The sequence below is a fragment of the Lithobates pipiens genome, unplaced genomic scaffold, assembly GCF_037356315.1.
Source record: "Lithobates pipiens isolate NorthernLeopardFrog02 unplaced genomic scaffold, aLitPip1_a1.2 Scaffold_19, whole genome shotgun sequence".
Lineage (NCBI taxonomy): Eukaryota > Metazoa > Chordata > Amphibia > Anura > Ranidae > Lithobates > Lithobates pipiens.
Window position 1 is genome coordinate 203,872,640 of NW_027507764.1, and position 19,342 is coordinate 203,891,981.

General features: G+C 45.7%; 1 protein-coding gene across 1 annotated transcript in view; it reads right to left on the reverse strand.

Annotated features, from left to right (window-relative positions):
• POU6F2 (POU class 6 homeobox 2) overlaps positions 1–19,342 on the reverse strand; it is a 623,598-nt gene that overhangs the window by 391,834 nt on the left and 212,422 nt on the right. Inside the window, exon 2 of the mRNA XM_077491628.1 lies at positions 19,072–19,163. Within this exon, the coding sequence (XP_077347754.1) occupies positions 19,072–19,163 (92 nt within the window). The remainder of the gene's footprint in view (positions 1–19,071; positions 19,164–19,342) is intronic.

Genomic DNA, 19,342 nt, shown 5'->3' on the forward strand with positions numbered 1-19,342 from the left:
CGGAACATGATGACGTTATTTCGTTACGACGGGACTACGTTTGGGCTAGTAGCCAATAGCTTTGGTCTAGGAATTTGATCTGAGCATGCATGGCACTTTGTCCGATCGGAATTCTCTACAAATGATCGGACAAATTCCGATCGGATCATGTTGTCAGAAATTTTTTATAGCCCAGCTCTAAAACTTTGTCGGTCGGATATTCCTATGTAAAAAGTCTGATGGAACACACACACACTCGGATTATGGGACAACACGGTCCGATCTGACATTTTCTGTCGGAATGTCCGACCGCGTGTACAAGGGCTAAGCCCTCAAAGTGACTCTTGGAGGGCGCTGGAGCGGCCTGCTGTGAATGATTATATCAAGAATTGTAATTACATGCCATTGTTGAACAGTGGTAGAAAAATTGGGCCTTTGATGGTTGTGGTGGTGGTTGTGGTGGTGGTGCTGGTGCCACAACACTATAATTCCTCACAGTTACTCTCGGTGGGCGCAGGAACGGGCCCTGCTGTGAAATATTATATCAATAATTGTAATTACATGCCCCTGTTAAACAGGGGCTGAAAAATTGGGCCTTAGGCACTGGTTGCTGGTGTCATGACACTGCAACCTCTCCCAGATACTCTAGTCGGAGTACATGAATGAGCCCTGCTGCAAAGCATTGCATCAAAAATTGTAATTACATGCCCCTGTTAAACAGGGACTGAAAATTGGGCCTTAGCCACTGGTGGTGTCACCCAGAACCAAAAATGTTCTTCCAAGCTATCAGCCGGATCATTGTGGAGGAAGAGGATAGTCAGTCAACATAACAGGACAGTCACTCAGCATCAGCATAGGCAGTCTTGAAGGGATGTGACATTTCAAAAAAAATTATTTGGTTACATCAGCTTCAGGTGCTTGGTAGCTGGTGGTGATCCAAGACTGATTCATCTTTTTGATGGTCAGTCGATCAACCGAGTCGGTGGACAGGTGCACACTGTAATCGGCTACAAAGCCTCCAGCAGCACTGAAGGTGCGTTACGAAAGAACGCTGGATGCAGGACAGGCCAATAGCTCAATTGCATACTGTGCAAGCTCTGGCCAGTGATCCATCCTCAAGACCCAGTAAGCCAGAGGATTTCTGGTGGGAAAGGTGTCCAAGTCTGACCTTGCCCCTAGGTATTCCTGCACCATGTAAATCAGACGCTGGTGATGGTTGCTGAACCGATCATACCTTGGGGCTGCAGACTAAAAAATTGTCTGAACACATGTGTCAGACGGCCACCTTCTCCACCGCTCCTTCTGTGACTGACCGAAGCCTCAGCAACACGCTGTTCGGGACCAGGAGTTTGTAACCTCCTTTTCTCTGGGAACGCGTTGCACAGACCTTCCTGCAAGGCCTCCCAGAGATGTCTCATCCTCTGCTCCCTCTGCGATGGCAAGATAAGGTCCGCAACTTTACCCTTGTACCGTGGATCAAGGAGAGTGGCCAGCCAGTAATGGTCCCTCTCCTTGATCAGAAGAATACGAGGATCCTTGCAGGATCAGGGAGGCCATGCAGCGTAGGTTAGCTGAGGCATTTGGTCCGAAGTCCTCTGGGTCACTAAGGACAACATGATCCGCAGCCACCTCCTCCAAGCCACGTACAAGTCCACGGGTTTCTTGGGACTGTAAATTATCCCTAAAAGACTGCTGCTGCTGCTGCTGCTGCTGCTGCTGCTGATGCTGAGTGCCAGGCTCCACCTCCATGCTGACACAAGCCTCCTCCTCCTCCTCCTCTTCCTGTTTGATGGGTGGGACAGCAGGAACACTGTCTGGATAAAGGGGGCCTTGAGAGGCAAGGACGTCCTCCTCTTCCTGCCTCTGTTCTGCCTCAAGTGCGCTGTCCATTATTCCCTGCAGCGTATGCTCCAACAGGTGGACAAGAGGTACAGTATCACTGATGCATGCACTGTCACTGCTCACCATCCTCATGGCCTCCTCAAATGGTGATAGGACAGTGCATGCATCCCTGATCATGCCCCACTGGCGTGGTGAAAAAAAACGAGATCCCCTGACCCTGTCCTGGTGCAGTAGTCACACAGGTACTCATTGATGGCCCTCTGCAGTGTGTGCAGTAGCTGCAGCATGGCCAACATTGAGTTCCACCTGGTGGGAATGTCACATATAAGGCGGTTCTTGGGCAGGTTCAACTCCTTTTGGAGTTCAGCCAGCTGAGCATTGGCATTAAATGATCGGCGGAAATGCACACAGACTTTCCTGGCTGGACTGGGATAAGCCTTGGTACCACTACACCACCAGGTTAAGGATGTGAGCCATACAGGGCACATGGGTCAGTTGTCCCTGTCGGAGGGTGAAGAGGAGGTTGGTGCCATTGTCGCAAACCACCATTCCTGACTTAAGCTAGCATGGCGTCAACCACCTCTCGGGCCTGCCCCTGCAGAGCTGACAAAATATCTGCCCCAGCATGGCTCCTGTCCCCCAAACAAACCAGCGCAAGCATGGCATGGCATCTTTTTGCCTGCGTAATTGCATAGCCCCTTGAATGCCTACGGAGCGCCGCTGGTTCTGAGGACAAAGAACTGGAAGAGGCCATGGAGGAAGAAGAAGAGGAGGGGTGGAGGAGAGAGGTGTGTCACAACCAGTAGTAGCATTTTGGAGGCATGGTGGCGGAACAATCCTGCATCCTTCCCAGCTGCCAGAAGAGTGACCCAATGGGCTGTGAAAGATAGGTAACGTCCCTGACCAAGCCTGCTGGACCATGAGTCAGCGTTAATATGCACCTTACCGCTGACCGCCCTGTCCAGCGAGGCAAGGACATTGCCTTCCACAGAGCCGGCTTTTGGGGACCTGCCACTGAGGAACCACACATTGCACAAACTCACGGAAGGGGGCCGAATCTACCAACTGAAAAAGACAGCAGCTGAAGTGCTAGCAATTTAGCCAAGCTAGCATTCAACCGCTGGGCATGTGGGTGGCTGGGAGTGAACTTCTTTTGACGGTCCAGCAGCTGGGGCAGGGAAATTTTCCTGGTACAATCGGACGTCGGTGTACTGCTAGCAGAGTGCCCGCAAGTACTTGGCTGTGACACACCTAATTCTACACCTTCATTCCTCTCAGTGCAGGTTTCAGAGAGGACTGAAGGTCTAGTGGGGTTGGAGATCCCAGCTGATGAGGAGCAAGGATAGGTTCGCTTTGTACTTTGGTGTGGGTCTTTAAGGTACGTTTGCCAACGAGCTGCACAACATATGTCTAATCAAGCATATGGTGCCTAAGTGGCTGTTGTTTTGGCCACACGAGAAATGCTTGAGACATATGTTGCAGATAGCAGCGGTGCGATCTGATGCACTCGTCTCAAAAAAGGCCCACACCAAAGAACTTTTGGAATAACGCGCAGAGGCAGCGCCCTGCACAGGCGGAGCTCTGCGGTGTGAATCAGTCGGTGTGCTGCCCCTAAACTGGCCCCCGGAGGGCATCCTGCCTCATTGGAGATGTGCCTCCTCCTCCTCCTCTCTCCTATCAGGCACCCATGTGGAGTCAGTGACCTCATCATCCCCTCCCTCTTCATCACTGGAGCAAACCTGGCAGTATGCTGCAGCTGATGGAACATGACTGCCAGGTTGCTGTCCTTTTTGAGCATCCCCTCTCTCTGCGCTCACGCTACTGCCTTCCTCTAGCTGAGTATCATCATCAGAGCCTTCAAAACAGTAGGCATCCTCCTGGAGCATGTACCCAACACTGTGCTCAAACACTTCGGGGGACTCCTCAGGAGGACATGGTGGGTCTAGGGAAGGAGTGACTGATGACATTGAGATGAGGGAAGAGGATGCGTTGGCAGTTGCTTTGCTAGTACCCTGAGCCTGGGTGAGAGAAGATGAGGAGGATGAGGAGAGCTTGGTCATCCACTCTACCAAGTCTTCGGCATGATGCAGCTCAACACATCCAGCTGCTGAAAATAAGGCCAAGCGTGTCCCATGGCCACGTGCTGATGACGATGCACCGCGTCCACGACCAGCACTGTTGTCTCTAGACACAGAGCCTGCTTGCCCTCTTTTATTGGGTCGTGACTGTCTGCCTCTCCTTGTTGCCCTTCCAGACATAGTAATGGCATGCAGGGAGATGGGAAAACCAGAAATTGGGTAGCTTTAGGTGCACACTGAGCATATGACACAGTACACTGACTGTAATTACTGTAGCTGCCTGCCTGTGTTACAGAAACAGAACAACACCAGCAATAAGGGGTAGCTTCAGGTCTATACTGTGCAGGAGGCGTACAACACCCACTGTAAATGCTGCAGATGCCTGTATTACAGAACACCAGCAATAAGGGGTGTCTTCAGGTGTATACTGTGCTGGAGGCACACAACACCCACTTTAACTGCTCAGATGCCTGTATTACAGAACACAAGTAATAAAGGGTAGTTTCAGGTGTATATTGTGCTGGAGGCCCACAACACCCACTTTAACTACTGCAGATGCCTGTATTACAGAACACCAGCAATACGGGGTATCTTCAGGTGTATACTGTGCTGGAGGCACACAACACCCACTTTAACTGCTGCAGATGCCTGTATTACAGAACACCAGCAATAAGGGGTATATTCAGGTGTATACTGTGCTGGAGGCACACAACACCCACTTTAACTGCTGCATATGCCTGTATTACAGAACACCAGCACTAAGGGGTATCTTCAGGTGTATTCCGTGCTGGAGGCACACAACACCCACTTTAGCTCCTGCAGATGCCTGTATTATAGATTACCAGCAATAAAGGGTAGCTTCAGGTGTATACTGTGCTGGAGGCACACAACACCCACTTTAACAGTGCTAGGTTCACAAGAAAAGAACACACTGTCCCTGCCTATCCTGCTCTCTCCCTGAATGCCGCAACACACTACACAAGGCCGCCGCGCTGGCGGCCTTGTATAGTGTGGGGCGTGTACTAAACCCCCTGAGCTATAATTGGCCACAGGCATCCTATGTAAGAACCTACATGTTCTACAGATATGTAAGAACCTACATGTTCTAAAGTTTGTAGTGAGATAGAGTGGAGTACTTTAACATAAATAAGCTATTTTTTTAAAAGACCTATATGGTTTTGTCACATCACCAAACTATGCCTGCTTCCAATATGCGATCAGGACTATTATTACTAGTTATTCATTGACCTGATGGACACTTTTGAAGGATATCTGCTTGGGCAAATGTTATGAACTAAGAGTATACTTAATTTTCTAAAATCATATTACTTTTGTGAATAGAGATTATATATTATAAAACTTAAACAGGGATTTGAACATTAGTTTTGAACATTAGAGAATTATTTCTATAGAGAAAAAAAAGTGAACTATCATAGCTCATCTAAAGGCCCGTACACGCGATCTAACTTTTTGACAACAAATTAGTTGTTTTAAGGCAACACCCGACTGTGTGTATGCTCCATTGGACAAACTTTTTCGGTTTTCATCGGACTTTTGTTGGCTGTGTGAACGGACAAACTTTTCGACAACATAAGTCCGGTGGAGCAAAGTCTGATCTTGTGTATAGAAAACCATCAGACTTTACAAACACGCATGCTCAGAACCAATGCAAAAGATCAGACAACAATACAGAAGTTGACAAAAGGTGGGGGTAAAGAGCAGAAAAACCATGTGATTTGTTGAAAGTTGGCTGAAAAAGTCAGATTGTGTGTATGCTTAACAAGTTCACGGGCAACACCCTTTGCACAGAAATCCATGGGAAAGTTTGTACAAAGTCCGATCGTGTGTATGAGGCTTTACAGTCACACATGTCCAAATAAAAAGAATTCAATCCAGATGGTCGCACTCCATCAAAGATTTCTTTATTAGTTAAAATTCATACAGCAAAAGATGAAATGCTTGCTAACAGGTTTCACACTACTGGTGCTTACCCATAGCTAACTTTTTAGACAAATGACAATGATTTATATATACATGCCAGTACAAATTAACAAAATAGACAAGATGGGTTTAATTGAAAAATTGGAAGATTGGTCAATTGACAGATTCTTGTTGCACTTGTTGGCAACTTAGCTCTGTTTGACATTGTATTAGATCTGCTAAGACCCATATCCTGCACGATGTCATTACTTTAATGTAATTCAGACAATGGTAACCCACATCGCTATTAGAATATATACATGTCATGTTACTTGTAATTGCTGATGACATATGTACACACACATGTATGTGGTGATGACATACCTTTAAAAGCATAGATAGGAAGTAAAAACATAAAAAATCATAAAACAAAAACAAGAAACTCAACACATGTATTAGCATGTGCATGTAGCTTCATTGGTGCTGGAGGAGGAAGGCATACTTAAAGAGGATCTGTGTCAAAAACATATGTATGTTTTTGACACAGAGTTCCATATGTTAAAAACCATTTTTTTATTAAAGCACAAAAAAATTCACTCTAGCAAGGATTAGGACACTCATTATCCCATAATTAAAGTGGTTGTAAACCCTTACAGACCACTTTGACCTACAGGTAAGCCTAGATCAAGGCTTACCTGTAGGTCCAAAAATATCTCCTTAACCTACATGGTTAAGGAGATATTTTACAAAAAGTGGGCACCGATGTCTACGGCGCATGTGCGCCGTTGAAAATGGCACAGGTGCACTGAGCGCACTGCAAGTGCAGCCAAACATGCCATCAATGACGGTTCCCGCACGCATGCACCAGAGTGACAGCATCGCAGCTTCGGCCAGTCAAAGCGCCAGAGCCGCGATACCCGGAAGTCACTCCGGGTATCATGGAGGCGACGGAGGAGGTGGCCGAGGTCCGCTGCGGGGGCTTCAATCTCAGGTGAGTAATTCATAATGAGCTAGCATGCTATGCATGCTAGCTCATTATGCCTTTGCCTTGCAGGGTGTAATTTATTTATTTTTTTATTTGACTTTACTTCCTCTTTAAACATAGTGGTTCTCCCATAAGGTTGTCTTTTAGCATTTACTTTCTGAACTTCATACACTAGTTTAAATGATTGCATGAAGGAGAACACATGTGAAAATGCGTGAAGAAAGGGGGGCGTGGCCTGACTGAGCATGGGGTAGGACCTGCATACTAGGAGCTCCACAATTTATCCTGATTTCTAGTGATCCTGCACTCTAACGATCCCCCCATCCGAACGAGCAGCCTTCCCAGGACCCCTCCATACACCCCACTGATCCTTTGGCCCTCCGGTGATCCGATCGGAGCGGCGTTCTCCCGCGGGCGGCAGCGGAGCTCAGGCGAGTCCCCGGCTTCGGCCTACACACGGAGGCCGCGGCCATCTTGGTACACCCATCCCCGGGACCAGCGCTGAGCCCTGAACGGACTGATACTCTCCCGCCCTGCCTGACCTCAGTGCTGCTGACCATCCGCCCGGAGACTGGAGGGGTGGCCCTGTTGAACGGGCTCAACGCAGAGGCAGCGCCCAGGCGAGCTCCTGGCTTCGGCCTAGCCGCGGCCATCTTGGAACACCCGTCCTCGGAACCAGCACTGGGCCCTGTGCGGACTGGCGTCCCTATCTCCTGCCTGGACACCCTGCACTACTGGCCATCCACCCACAGAGTGAAGGGGTGACCCTGTGGACCTAATTCTGCTCTCGGGCAGGGCCGCGGACTGTACACAGAGACCCGCCGCCATCTTGGTGCACCTGACCCTCAGGTAGGCTCTGGGCCCTGTCTCTGCTGCCCTCTGTCCATTCTCTCTGGCCTGTCTTGACGTGCCCACACCATCATCGAACCTGATATCATGTCCCCCCCGAAGAGCCTAAAATCATCCGCGGCAAAGCTTGCGCAGTACCGCCGGAACGAAGGAGAGGAGCCGGAGGAGGATGGCGGTGCTGGGCGGATGGGAGGGGGGCGAGAGCAGGGAGACACGGATAAACTTTTGGAAGCGATCACACTCTGCAGGACGTCCCTCACCGCTCAGATTGAGGGGGTTAAGATGGACATGTCCTTGATTAGACAAGATTTTCAGAAAATCCGCGACCGGGTCACTGAGGCGGAAACCCGCATTAGCACGGTTGAAGATGTCCTCCCACCACTGCAGGCCGGATCTGAACACATGCAAAGACAGATTAACCAGTTGCTCGCCAAGCAAGACGACATGGAAAATCGCCTGAGGAGGTGTAACCTCCGCTTCATCGGTCTCCCGGAGGGAGCGGAGGGCAAAGACCCAACATTGTTCCTGGAACAGCTGCTGGTAACCACCTACGGTCGGGAGGCCTTCTCCCCTGTGCTGGTGGTGGAGAGGGCGCATAGAATGCCCGCTAAACCCCCTCCTCAGGGGGCTCCCCCCCGCACACTTATTGCAAAGCTATTAAACTACAAGGATCGAGATGCCGCGTTGAGACTTGCGAGAGAGAGAGAGGTAACATCCCAGTGGGAAACGTAAAGGTGGCAATATTTCCTGACTTCTCAGCCGAAATACAGAAACGATGTCAGAGCTTCATGGAAGCCAAACGCAGGCTACGCGACCGTCACCTGAAGTATTCCATGCTCTTCCCTGCACGCCTGAGAGTGGAACATGATGGCCGAGTGTCGTTCTTTGAGGACCCTCGTGAAGTCATCTCGTGGCTGGAACGTGGGCCTGCGCACGACGGGAGAGACCGACGACACATTCAGTGAATGGAATGGTGAGATCACCTTGTTTTATGTTTCCGCCGGCACTCGGCCCTCCTAATTACCCTGGCCACATTTCCAAATTGTTTCCCTTTTTTCTTTTGGATGTTTAGAGTGGACTTGCTAAATTTCATTGATCCCCTCATGGGAGTCTTTTTTTTTTTTTTTTTCTATACCCCTGATAATATCCGCCGCACGGAGCTTCGGAGGTGTGTTGGTCTTACCAGCCGCATGCATAGTGCAGCGAATTTATGCCCCACTAGCCACTGGGAACCATGACTTTGTGGATGGACGTTGGATCTGGGCTTTGCTGCCTGTTTTTTATACAAACCTGCAGGGGCTCGCAATTTGGCCCCATTTTCATCCTCCTTTACGATGGTGGGCCCGGGACCACTGTTTGATCCAGCAACTAAAACTGTTCCTCATCTTCGTTCTAGATGTGCAGTTAATGTTTTTCCCAGCTGACAGTTCGGAGTTGTTAAGGGATAATGCCTACACAAGTTGGGGTGGGTGTAAGGCGGGGAGGGGGGTGAGGGTTGTTCAACAGTTGATTTTACAATGTTTGAATGTGCATCTGGTGCCTCAGGAAATGCCTATGGGAAAATGTTCAGGTGCTGTGGGGGTGCTTGATGTGGTGAAGCATGTGCTTCGGCCCTACTGTATAATATATTTCCCATTAGTCCATAAGATGCAGCGAGGTTCAGCCTCACTGAACCCTGGAGTTCACCACCACCGCAGTTATGGAAGGACAGTTAGTTTACAACTGTCAGGGGATGAGGCCCGCACATGTGGGGGTAGGTGTAGGATGGGGAGGGGGGAGGGGAATGTTATATTGTTATTTTCTCAATGTCTTAGTGCACATGTATTATCGCAGAAGGGGACCACGACAATAGGTATGTCTCCTCAATGGTTATCACATGTATGGTACGATCTATGCCAGTGTCTGATGTTACTCAAGTTCTGGATACTCCATGCTGCTTTCCTAGATGATCCGTGGTGTTATTTTTCACAAGACATGCTATGACAACTATAAAATTCCTGACATGGAATGTGAGGGGCCTGCGTGAGAAGGTTAAACGCTCGGCAGCCCTCTCATTCCTAAAGCGGCAGAGGGCGGATGTGGTGGCATTGGTGGAGACCCACATAGAAGGGAGGCTGCAGATGGCCCTCCGACGCCCGTGGGTGGGGTGGGCATACCATTCCATGCACACTACCCACGCCAGAGGTGTCTCAATATTAATTGCTAAATCTGTACACTTTGAGTTATGTGAAGTAATTACTGACCCTCAGGGCCGATATGTATTTCTTCATGCCAAATTATATGGCGAGCAATTTCTCCTCATGGCCTTTTACATACCTCCACCATTTAGTATGACTGTGATCATCGAGGGACTCGCCCTTATGACCCGACATCCCACAATACCAGTGATCTGGATGGGAGACTTCAATACCACCCTGCGGCCGGCATTAGATAGACTCCAGACTACACAGGGGATGGACGCGGCTAACAGGGAGACAAAATTTTCAAAACTGATCTCCACTGTCCACTTAATAGACACTTGGCGCTACAAATTTCCCCTCACAAAAGCCTATTCCTGCTTCTCACCTTCCCACAACTCCATGTCCCGCATTGATTTTATTCTTGTATCGAGCACCCTAACGCCACGAATATTAGAAACAGCCTTTTGCCCAAGACTACTATCTGACCACAGCCCTTACTGGACCTCACTGAGCATCCCCGTGGGTAAACCCCATAAGCCCTGGCGACTAAACCCATTTTGGTTGTCCCTGTTACCGGACGATGACGAGCTCCCGAACCTATGGCAACAATACTTTGCGGACGACCAAACTGCCTCTATTGCGGCGATTTGGGATTCATTCAAACTATACGCGCGCGCAACCCTTACCTCCCGCATAAATGTAATTAAGACAAAATCCGCAGATATCTTTGACAGGGCGCTAGCAGAACTAAGCTCCACGGAACGGGAGTATGCCATTAATCCTACCCCGGAGATAGCAGCTCGACTCAAGCTGCAATCCAGAGTGGCAACTCAACTTCAGTTTACAAAGGCCAGACAAAAACTGTTTTTCACGAAGCAGAAATTCTTTGAGCATGGAGAAAAGGCAGGCAAGCTGTTGGCTTACCTGGTACATAGTGAGGATAGACCCCCAGTGGTCATCACGCTACATGGACCAGAGGGCCATCAGATAACAGATCCTCAAAGAGTAACTGCTAGATTTAGAGATTTCTTTGCAGATTTATACAAGACAATGACCACAGATCCATCGGACCAGAGAACGGCCTTCTTACGTAGCATTACCCTCCCTCAACTGACAACAGACCAACTTGACCTTCTTGAGGCACCCCTCACTACAGACGAAATAGCCACGGCTATAGCCAGTTTTGCCAGATCCAAATCCCCTGGTTCAGACGGTCTCCCAATCGAGTTTTATTCTCAGTACAGTGAACTTCTTACCCCAAAACTGCTCACGCTATACAACCACCTGTTTGAAACCTTTTCCTTACCACCATCCATGAGAGAGGCAGTAATAGTACTCATTCCCAAACCAGGGAAAGACCCGGGATACCCGGAATCATATCGTCCAATCTCCCTACTCCAGGTAGACATAAAAGTTCTCGCCAAGGTACTATCCCTGAGATTGAACAAAGTTATCCTGTCCTTAATACATGTCGACCAGGCGGGATTCATGCCGGGTCGCAACACATCCTTTAACCTACGCAAATTGTTCATCAACCTACAGGCTACACACATGGAGGCAGGATCCAGGGTGGTGGTGACTTTAGACACAGCGAAAGCCTTTGACTCGGTGGAATGGGAGTACTTGTGGAAATGTCTGGAGGGGTATGGCTTCGGCCCTAAATTCATCAAATGGGTACAACTGATGTATCAGTCGCCCACAGCCAGGGTAATGGTGAACGGATGGCCCTCCGAGCAGTTTGACCTCACCAGGGGCACAAGGCAGGGCTGCCCTCTCTCGCCGTTGTTATACGCCCTGGCTGCTGAGCCGCTAGCCATATCCATCCGGAATAATCCAGAAATCAAGGGACTATGCTCAGGTAATCTGATTGAAAAAATTAGTATGTACGCAGATGACACCCTTTTATACCTGGCAGATCTGGGTTCCTCCTTGCGGGTGGCACTACATACAATCGAACAATTTGGGACCTTCTCTGGTTTAAAAATTAACTGGGAAAAATCGCAAATATTACCAATAGACAGTTTTCCACCAACCGAGTCACAGGCCAGTCTGCCACTTCAGAGAGTTAGTACCATCAAATATCTTGGGATCCATGTATCCAGAATGTCGACAGACTTTGTACATCTCAATATTGAACCCCTCACATCCTATGTAAAAACTAAGCTGCGGACCTGGACTCGCTTGCCACTGGGGGTATGGGGCAGAATAAACTTAATTAAAATGGTTCTACTCCCCAAAGTATTATATGTTATGTGGCACTCCCCAACATACTTACCTTTAAAATACTTCAAGACTCTAGAAGCCCTCCTCAAATCTTTTGTATGGGGTCCTAACAGACACAAACTGGCATGGCAGACGCTAAAAAACCCACCTGACCTGGGAGGTATGGCACTACCAGATTTCAACCTATACTATATTTCGTCCCAATTATCACAACTATACCACATTGACAAGACTGACAGGGAGCGGTTCCTCCAGCTGATGTGCCCCAAGTGGGCCAGATGCACTAAAGACCCTCTTTATGCGATAACAAAAAACACCGGAAATACTGATTTGAGGACTGGTGAGCTGGCCCTACTGTGTCAATACAGACGCATATGGGACATTGCCTCCGCTAAACTAGAGATTCCCCAATATAACGACTTCACCCCATTATGGCACAACAAGGTCCTACCTGAATTCTTGCAAATTCCTGATGTAGATTGCTGGTCCACCTATGGAATCTTCTATCTCCATCATTTACTTACCAATGGGACTCTAAAAACCTTCCACACACTCCAAGAGGAGTACAATCTTCCCAATTATATGCTCTTTAGATATCTGCAAGTCAAGCATGCAATTCGCACTCAATTCCCATTGTCCCCCCCTAAGCCCGCTTCAAATGTCGCTATGGCAATCATCAAAAACACTGATCCTCAAAAACTAATTTCAGCCTTCTACAATCTACTTTCCACCCCAGTAGCAACTAAAATAGCTTATGGACTTAAACCTCGCTGGGAAAGGGCGGTGGGACCTATCGAGGACGGGGAATGGGAGGAAGCTCTGGAATTCTGTAAGACAGTTTCCCCAAAACTGTCGGACAGGCTGACTCAAATTTACATACTCCATCAAGCGTACCTTACCCCCCTCAGGGTTGCCAAGTACAGAGGCTCCCAGTCCACTTTGTGCCAAATGTGTGGAAGGGAGACAGGAACATTCATTCACTTACTGTGGTCATGCCCCAAAGTACAGGGACTATGGACACAGATTGTAAGATTCCTCCATGACGAAATGGGCTCTCCAGCCACGCTGGACCCAAAAATGTGCCTTTTGGGACTCTTGCCAGACTCGACCGACAGGTACATGAAGACATTTCTACACGAGACGTTATTCACAGCACGAAAGACAATAGCTCGGAAATGGATGAGGACTTATCCCCCGAGCATTGCAGAATGGAAAGCAGAAATAAACAACACCCTCCCCTACAAAAAATTTATATACACCAATAGGGGATGTCCTGAGAAATACTACAAAATCTGGGACAGGTGGCTGCAGGAGTCTAGCACTTGTTCATAGCCGGTTTATGCACAATACATAGTAATGTAAATAACAAGCAGATCCTGGGTAGTGAAGTAACCCAAAACACTGACACAAGGTACCCTTTTGCTTTATTTATTTCATGCATAAAACGTGATGGGACATTGAAGATTTGAGATGGTTATACAATTGTTATTTGAGGAGCTGTACGATCTGTAGCATTTTTGTAACTGTAATCTGTAACATGTATGCACTGTAAATCGCAATAAACCTGGTTGATTTAAAAAAAAAAAATGCGTGAAGAAAAAGGTCACCGGCATTAACATGTACACAGAGTGAATCACAATAAAAAAAACATTATTGGTGTCCTAAAACAGCCGACAACTAACATAGTTATTATTAGCAGGCTTATATCCATATAAAAGTAGGGAAGAGGGGAGAGGAGGGGAGGGGAAGGAGACGTGAGTGGATACGGGTTGACATCCAGATTGTCACTCATAATAATGAGTGACATTCCACTCAAAATTCAAGCCTACCGGTATCCTAGTATTGAAAAAGAAGATCCAGTAAACCTCACGTTTGCATAAAGCCTTAAACTTTTCTCCTCCTCTAATGGGTAACACTACTCTCTCAACACCCTGAATGGCTAGGCTGGAGGAATCTTTCTGGTGTACGCTACTCCAGTGTCTTGCCACATTAGTATTGTGGTCTTTATATATGTCATACAGGTGATCTTGAAGCCGATCACGCAACCTGCGCGTCATTCGACCTATGTACTGTATGTGAAACGACTTACATGTAATAGCATACAGCAGAAATACAGTGTTACAATTAATAAATTATGTAATTCTTGATGACTTATCTGAAGCTGTTGCCTGTATTGTGTCTCCCTTTAAAATATGTTTCCAAAACACACATCCTTTGGACCCACAGAAAAATGTGCCTTTAACCACTTGCTTACTGGGCACTTAAACCCCCATCCTGCCCAGACCAATTCTCAGCTTTCAGCGCTGATGAAATTTGAATGACAATTGCGTGGTCATACAATACTGTACCCAAATGAAATTTTTATAATTTTTTGCACACAAATAGTGCTTTCTTTTGGTGATATTTAATCACAGCTTGGGTTTTTATTTTTTGCTAAACAAACAAAAAAAGATGGAAAATTTTGAAAATAAAATCATGTTTCATAGTTTGTTATAAAATTTTGCAAACAGGTGATTTTTCTCCTTCATTGATATGCGCTGATGAGGCAGCACTGGTGGGCACTGATAGGCTGCACTGGTGAGCACTAATAGGCTGCACTGATAGGCACAGATAAGGCGACACTGATGGGGACAGATAAGGCAGTACTGATGGGCACAGATAAGGTGGCACTGATGGCCAGGTGGCACAGGTGGGCACAGATGAGCTGGCGGGAGCTCTCCTTGATTAGAACTGATGTCCCTCTGAGAGCCACCGGTGATTGAGAAAAAATAGCAGATTACCGACTCTGTTTACATCACATAAATCAGCTGCCATTGGCTGACAGCTGATCACGTGGTAAGGGGTCAGGATCGCCCCCGTACTGCGATCTGTGATCAGCTGAGCCTTCGCACGAGAGGACATCTATTGACGTACTCCTGGCAAAGTAGGTCCACGCTGTAGCCGTCATTCCACTATAGCGTGGATCTGAAGCAGTTAAATTGCAGCCAATGTTGCTGTGGTTGTTTACTCATATATAAACTAGGTGACAGGGTTTTACCCAAAGTGTGGGTTCTATGCTATACAATTGTCACTCCTTTGGACAAGATTTCAGCATAAATAGGGTCATGAGATAAGACCGGTAAATATTTTAAAACAATGTTTTTAATTTTATTGTATTCAATGCTGAAAGGAGTGGAGAAGATGGGGGTTTGAAGAGTTACACTGGTATGAGATAGATTTCTGGTTTTGTTAATAATTTTATATTTCAATAAATGCTCTTGTGGGGTATTATTAGAGATGTACATTGTTCTATGCAGTATCACATTAGGGTAACCTCTATCTTTAAACCGTTTGAACATAATTTCCATTTCATGTTTATAGTCCCTGTCTTCAGTACAAATCCTCTTTAATCTCAAGAATTGACCCACAGGGATTCCTTTTAAAGTGTGTTTTGGGTGGCTTGAGTCAGCTCGCAGAAACATGTTACCTGTTGTGGGTTTTCTTAAAATGTTAGTTGTCACTTTACCATTTTTCTCCTCTAAGTGGACATCTAGATAATTAATAGATGTGAAACTACTGTCGTTTGTGAATTTTAGGTTTAAATCGTTGTCATTCAGATATGACAGCCATTTGTCTAGCAGCTTTATCTGAAACAACAAATAGTAGGTTGTCTATATAGTGACAGTAGAAAAGTGTATCCATGCCGCAAGGACTATCGTATGCAAAGATGTGGGACCTTTCCAACCATCCCATGTAAAACTTGGCAAGGGGACTTGATTTTGACAGCAGCGGATAAACGTGAGGTGTATCAGCAGAAATGGACCCGTTGGAACCTATTCAAGTATTCAGATGCAGGGAGACCCTTATTTGACGCCTGACGTGTTAAATAGTGTATGTTACCCGGGGGCTCTACTATTGAGCCTAGAGACCCTGCGACCCGCCTCTACAGATTTGTCTACCCGTTACCCCTTCCTCCCTTCCCTCTCCCTCTTCCCCCCTCCTTCCCCCAATCCCTATCTCTACTTATTGCTTCTCCTTCTTTATTTTCAGACTATCCATTCTCTCTGTTTTCTCTGGTGATTCCAGTTCACGTATTTTACATTGCACAGTGGTGATATATGGTTGTGGTCAATTATATATGAATGGAGGATGGTCATCAAAGTGGCTACTTTCAATATACGTCTGTGCATTTCACAGTGCCCTAGGGCAACCATAGATATTCGATCTGAGCTGGATTTTGTCTTCTACCGGTGCTGCGCACCTGTTTTCACCAATCTCTGTTACCTATATGATATGGTCACCAGACTGTTTGTTTTTTCTTCTCTGTCCTATGTACCGATAAAATTAATAAAACTATATTTGGAAAAAAAAAAACTTGGCAAGGGAGGGGGAGCACTTAGCTCCCATCAAGGCCCTGCATCTTTGCAGGTAATAGTCACCATCAAACATGAAATAATTGTGTGTGAGGAGATATTCCAAACATTGTAAAATTAATTCTTGGTGTGTTAATGAGTAACTGTTGTGTTTAGACAGGAAAAATGACACTGCTCTCAATCCCAGGGAGTGAGGGATACATGAATATAGACTTGCGACATCACATGTCACCCATCTCAACTCATCGTTCCTTTTAAAATCTTTAAGTTTAATTAGGAGATGTTTGGTGTTTCTAAGATACCCTGGGAATGCAGCTACTAAAGGTTTAGCTGGTGGTCAATCCATTAAACCAAACATTCATTTAAGGAGCCTATGCCGGCTACAATTGTCCGGCCTGTTAAGGGATTACATACCTTGTAAACTTTGGGTAAAAAATAGAAGATGGGTCTGATAGGATGTTCCAGGATGAACATTTCTCTTTCCTTTTTTAAAAGATGCCAGCTGTAACTCCCCTGTCTAATAGCAACGATATTTCTTTCATAAAACACTGTGTTAGGTCACCTTTAAGAAGTGTGTATGTTGTAGGGTAAGATAACTGACAAATGGACTCAATTTTATAAGCCTCCATATCCATAATGACTAATGACCCCCCTTGATTTGCATTTTTAATGACTATACTGTCATCATTTTGTAGGGTTTTTAATGCTATTTTCTCATTTGTAGTTAAATTATCCTGTGTATCATACATTGCAAACTTACGGGCAAGGTGAGTCAAATCCCTCTCAATTAGTCTCTGAAAAAGATCCATATCTTTGCCACGTGAACCTATTGGGTAAAAATCCGATTTCAATTTGAACGGTATACATGATGAAGATCTAGGTTCAGTGTGACATGGATTGGATTCAGAGGCCAATTCTATCAAATCATTTAATACACACGTTTCAATGAATGAACGTGGAGAAGGGGGAGGGGAGGGAGATGACTCACCATCTGTCATTACACCATGTAGGGGTTCAGATGCTCCAAAGTAATGTTTCCTTAGTGTCAGGGAACAAACTTATTATCGTCCAGGATGGTACTGAATGAATAGAAAGGATTAATTGGACAAAAATGTAGTCCTTTTGATAGCAGGGTGACTTCTGCATCTTTCATATTCCACTTGGATAGATTAAAGACGTTAGCAGGCTTATAGTTGTCGGTTCCGCAGATGATACTTGTTCCCGTCAGTGTGTTCGGTGTTTCCTTCTCCTTGTCTTCCTCCACTTTGTTTCTTTTTTCTGCCAAAGCCCCAGATTCCTCCGTTTAAATGCTGTGAGCTAGATGTGCGATTATAAACCTTGGCAACTTGTTGTCTCGGGTGAGGAACCAGATACAGTGATTGCCACAGTGTAATTGAGAGACTCACTTTTTTTGATCTGAGAAGCTGACTAGTTTTTTAGATCGGTGGTTATGCGAGCGACCAAAGGTGGGTTTTTTCCGTGTATAAACCATTTTGTTTCATAATCGACACAATCTCTGTCCATCTTATTACTTTTTCCAGCGAAAACATCTTTTTCCAGTTTATTGGGTTTTCTACTCATTCTGGAATCAAATTCAGAGAATTTGTCGTGGCCTTGTAGCTTGATTAATTCATGCTGGATTGTGGATATTTCGCTTTGTAATCGCTCTAGATCCTTGGTGCCACACATGTCCCTTGGAGAGCTATTTTGCCTAACAAGCAACTTTGTCATATTAAATGCAGAAAAGAAGAGTTTTGTACATATGTCTTGACCACCCACATTTATGCATTGTGCATTAACTTGTGCTATAAAAACACTTCTCTCTGAAAGTTTTTGCTTGACTAAGAAAATACTGTAAAATTATAAAGAACCAACATGAGAAAAACTTTATAAGGTCATGTGCTCATAGCTAATAAGAACCTAAGGTAAACACACTATCCTAACATCGCTGTGCTCTAGAGCAGTGGTCATCAATCCTGTCCTCAGAACCCACTAGCTGTCCAGGTTTGCAAGATAACTGAAATACATCACAGGTGATATAATTTGCTGCTCAGTGATTGCAGTATTCTAGTCACCATCTTCCCAAGTTAATACATAAAACCTGGCCTGTTAGTGGGCCCTGAGGACAGGGTTGATGACCACTGCTCTAGAGGCTGTTTTAGAGTACATAAAAAGTAAAAATAATAATATAATATCACTTAAATATATTAAGGAGGTAAAAAGAAATTGTAAGCATGAAATTGTGGACACATGAGAATTAACAGCAATATACTTTATATGGTAATACAACATTGTGTAAATTACTACATAAACATGGAGAATGCAATTCAGAACGTCAAAATAATTAGTGTTAAACTTCGGAATTGAACACGCATCATTTTGTTAGGGTTAGTTTGTGTATCTTCTACAACTATAAATGCAAGTGTACATATACTTGTATCTATACGGCCATATGTTAAACCTGACTCCATCATTCTATTTTAATTGTATTTTTAAATATAAAGTACCTATAAAACACCTATCTCATCATTAAAGACACTTTATTCTCCTTACTAAATACATCCCTATAGCATACATTCATTGCATTGACTCAAGGTCAAAGTGCCTACATATAAGCAGAACTATAGATAGTTGCATTAAATAGGTGCATGCATATAACAAACCTGAGGCCCAACTGAGAATCCTGGATGAGACTGGCTGGGGTGATGAAGATCATTTGTACCTGCCTCAGTCGGCACGGAGTTACCTCTGGCTCCTGCAATGCAAAGAGAATCTCTGTCTTATTATCTGAAGCAGAGATCAGCACATTACATTTCACTGGTGATGTCACGGAGCATCAGGCTGAAAATGATATGCTTAAACGGTTTATCAATAACCCAAGAGCTCAAATCACTTATCAGCTGCATAAATTATGCTAATGTTCATTCAGAGCAG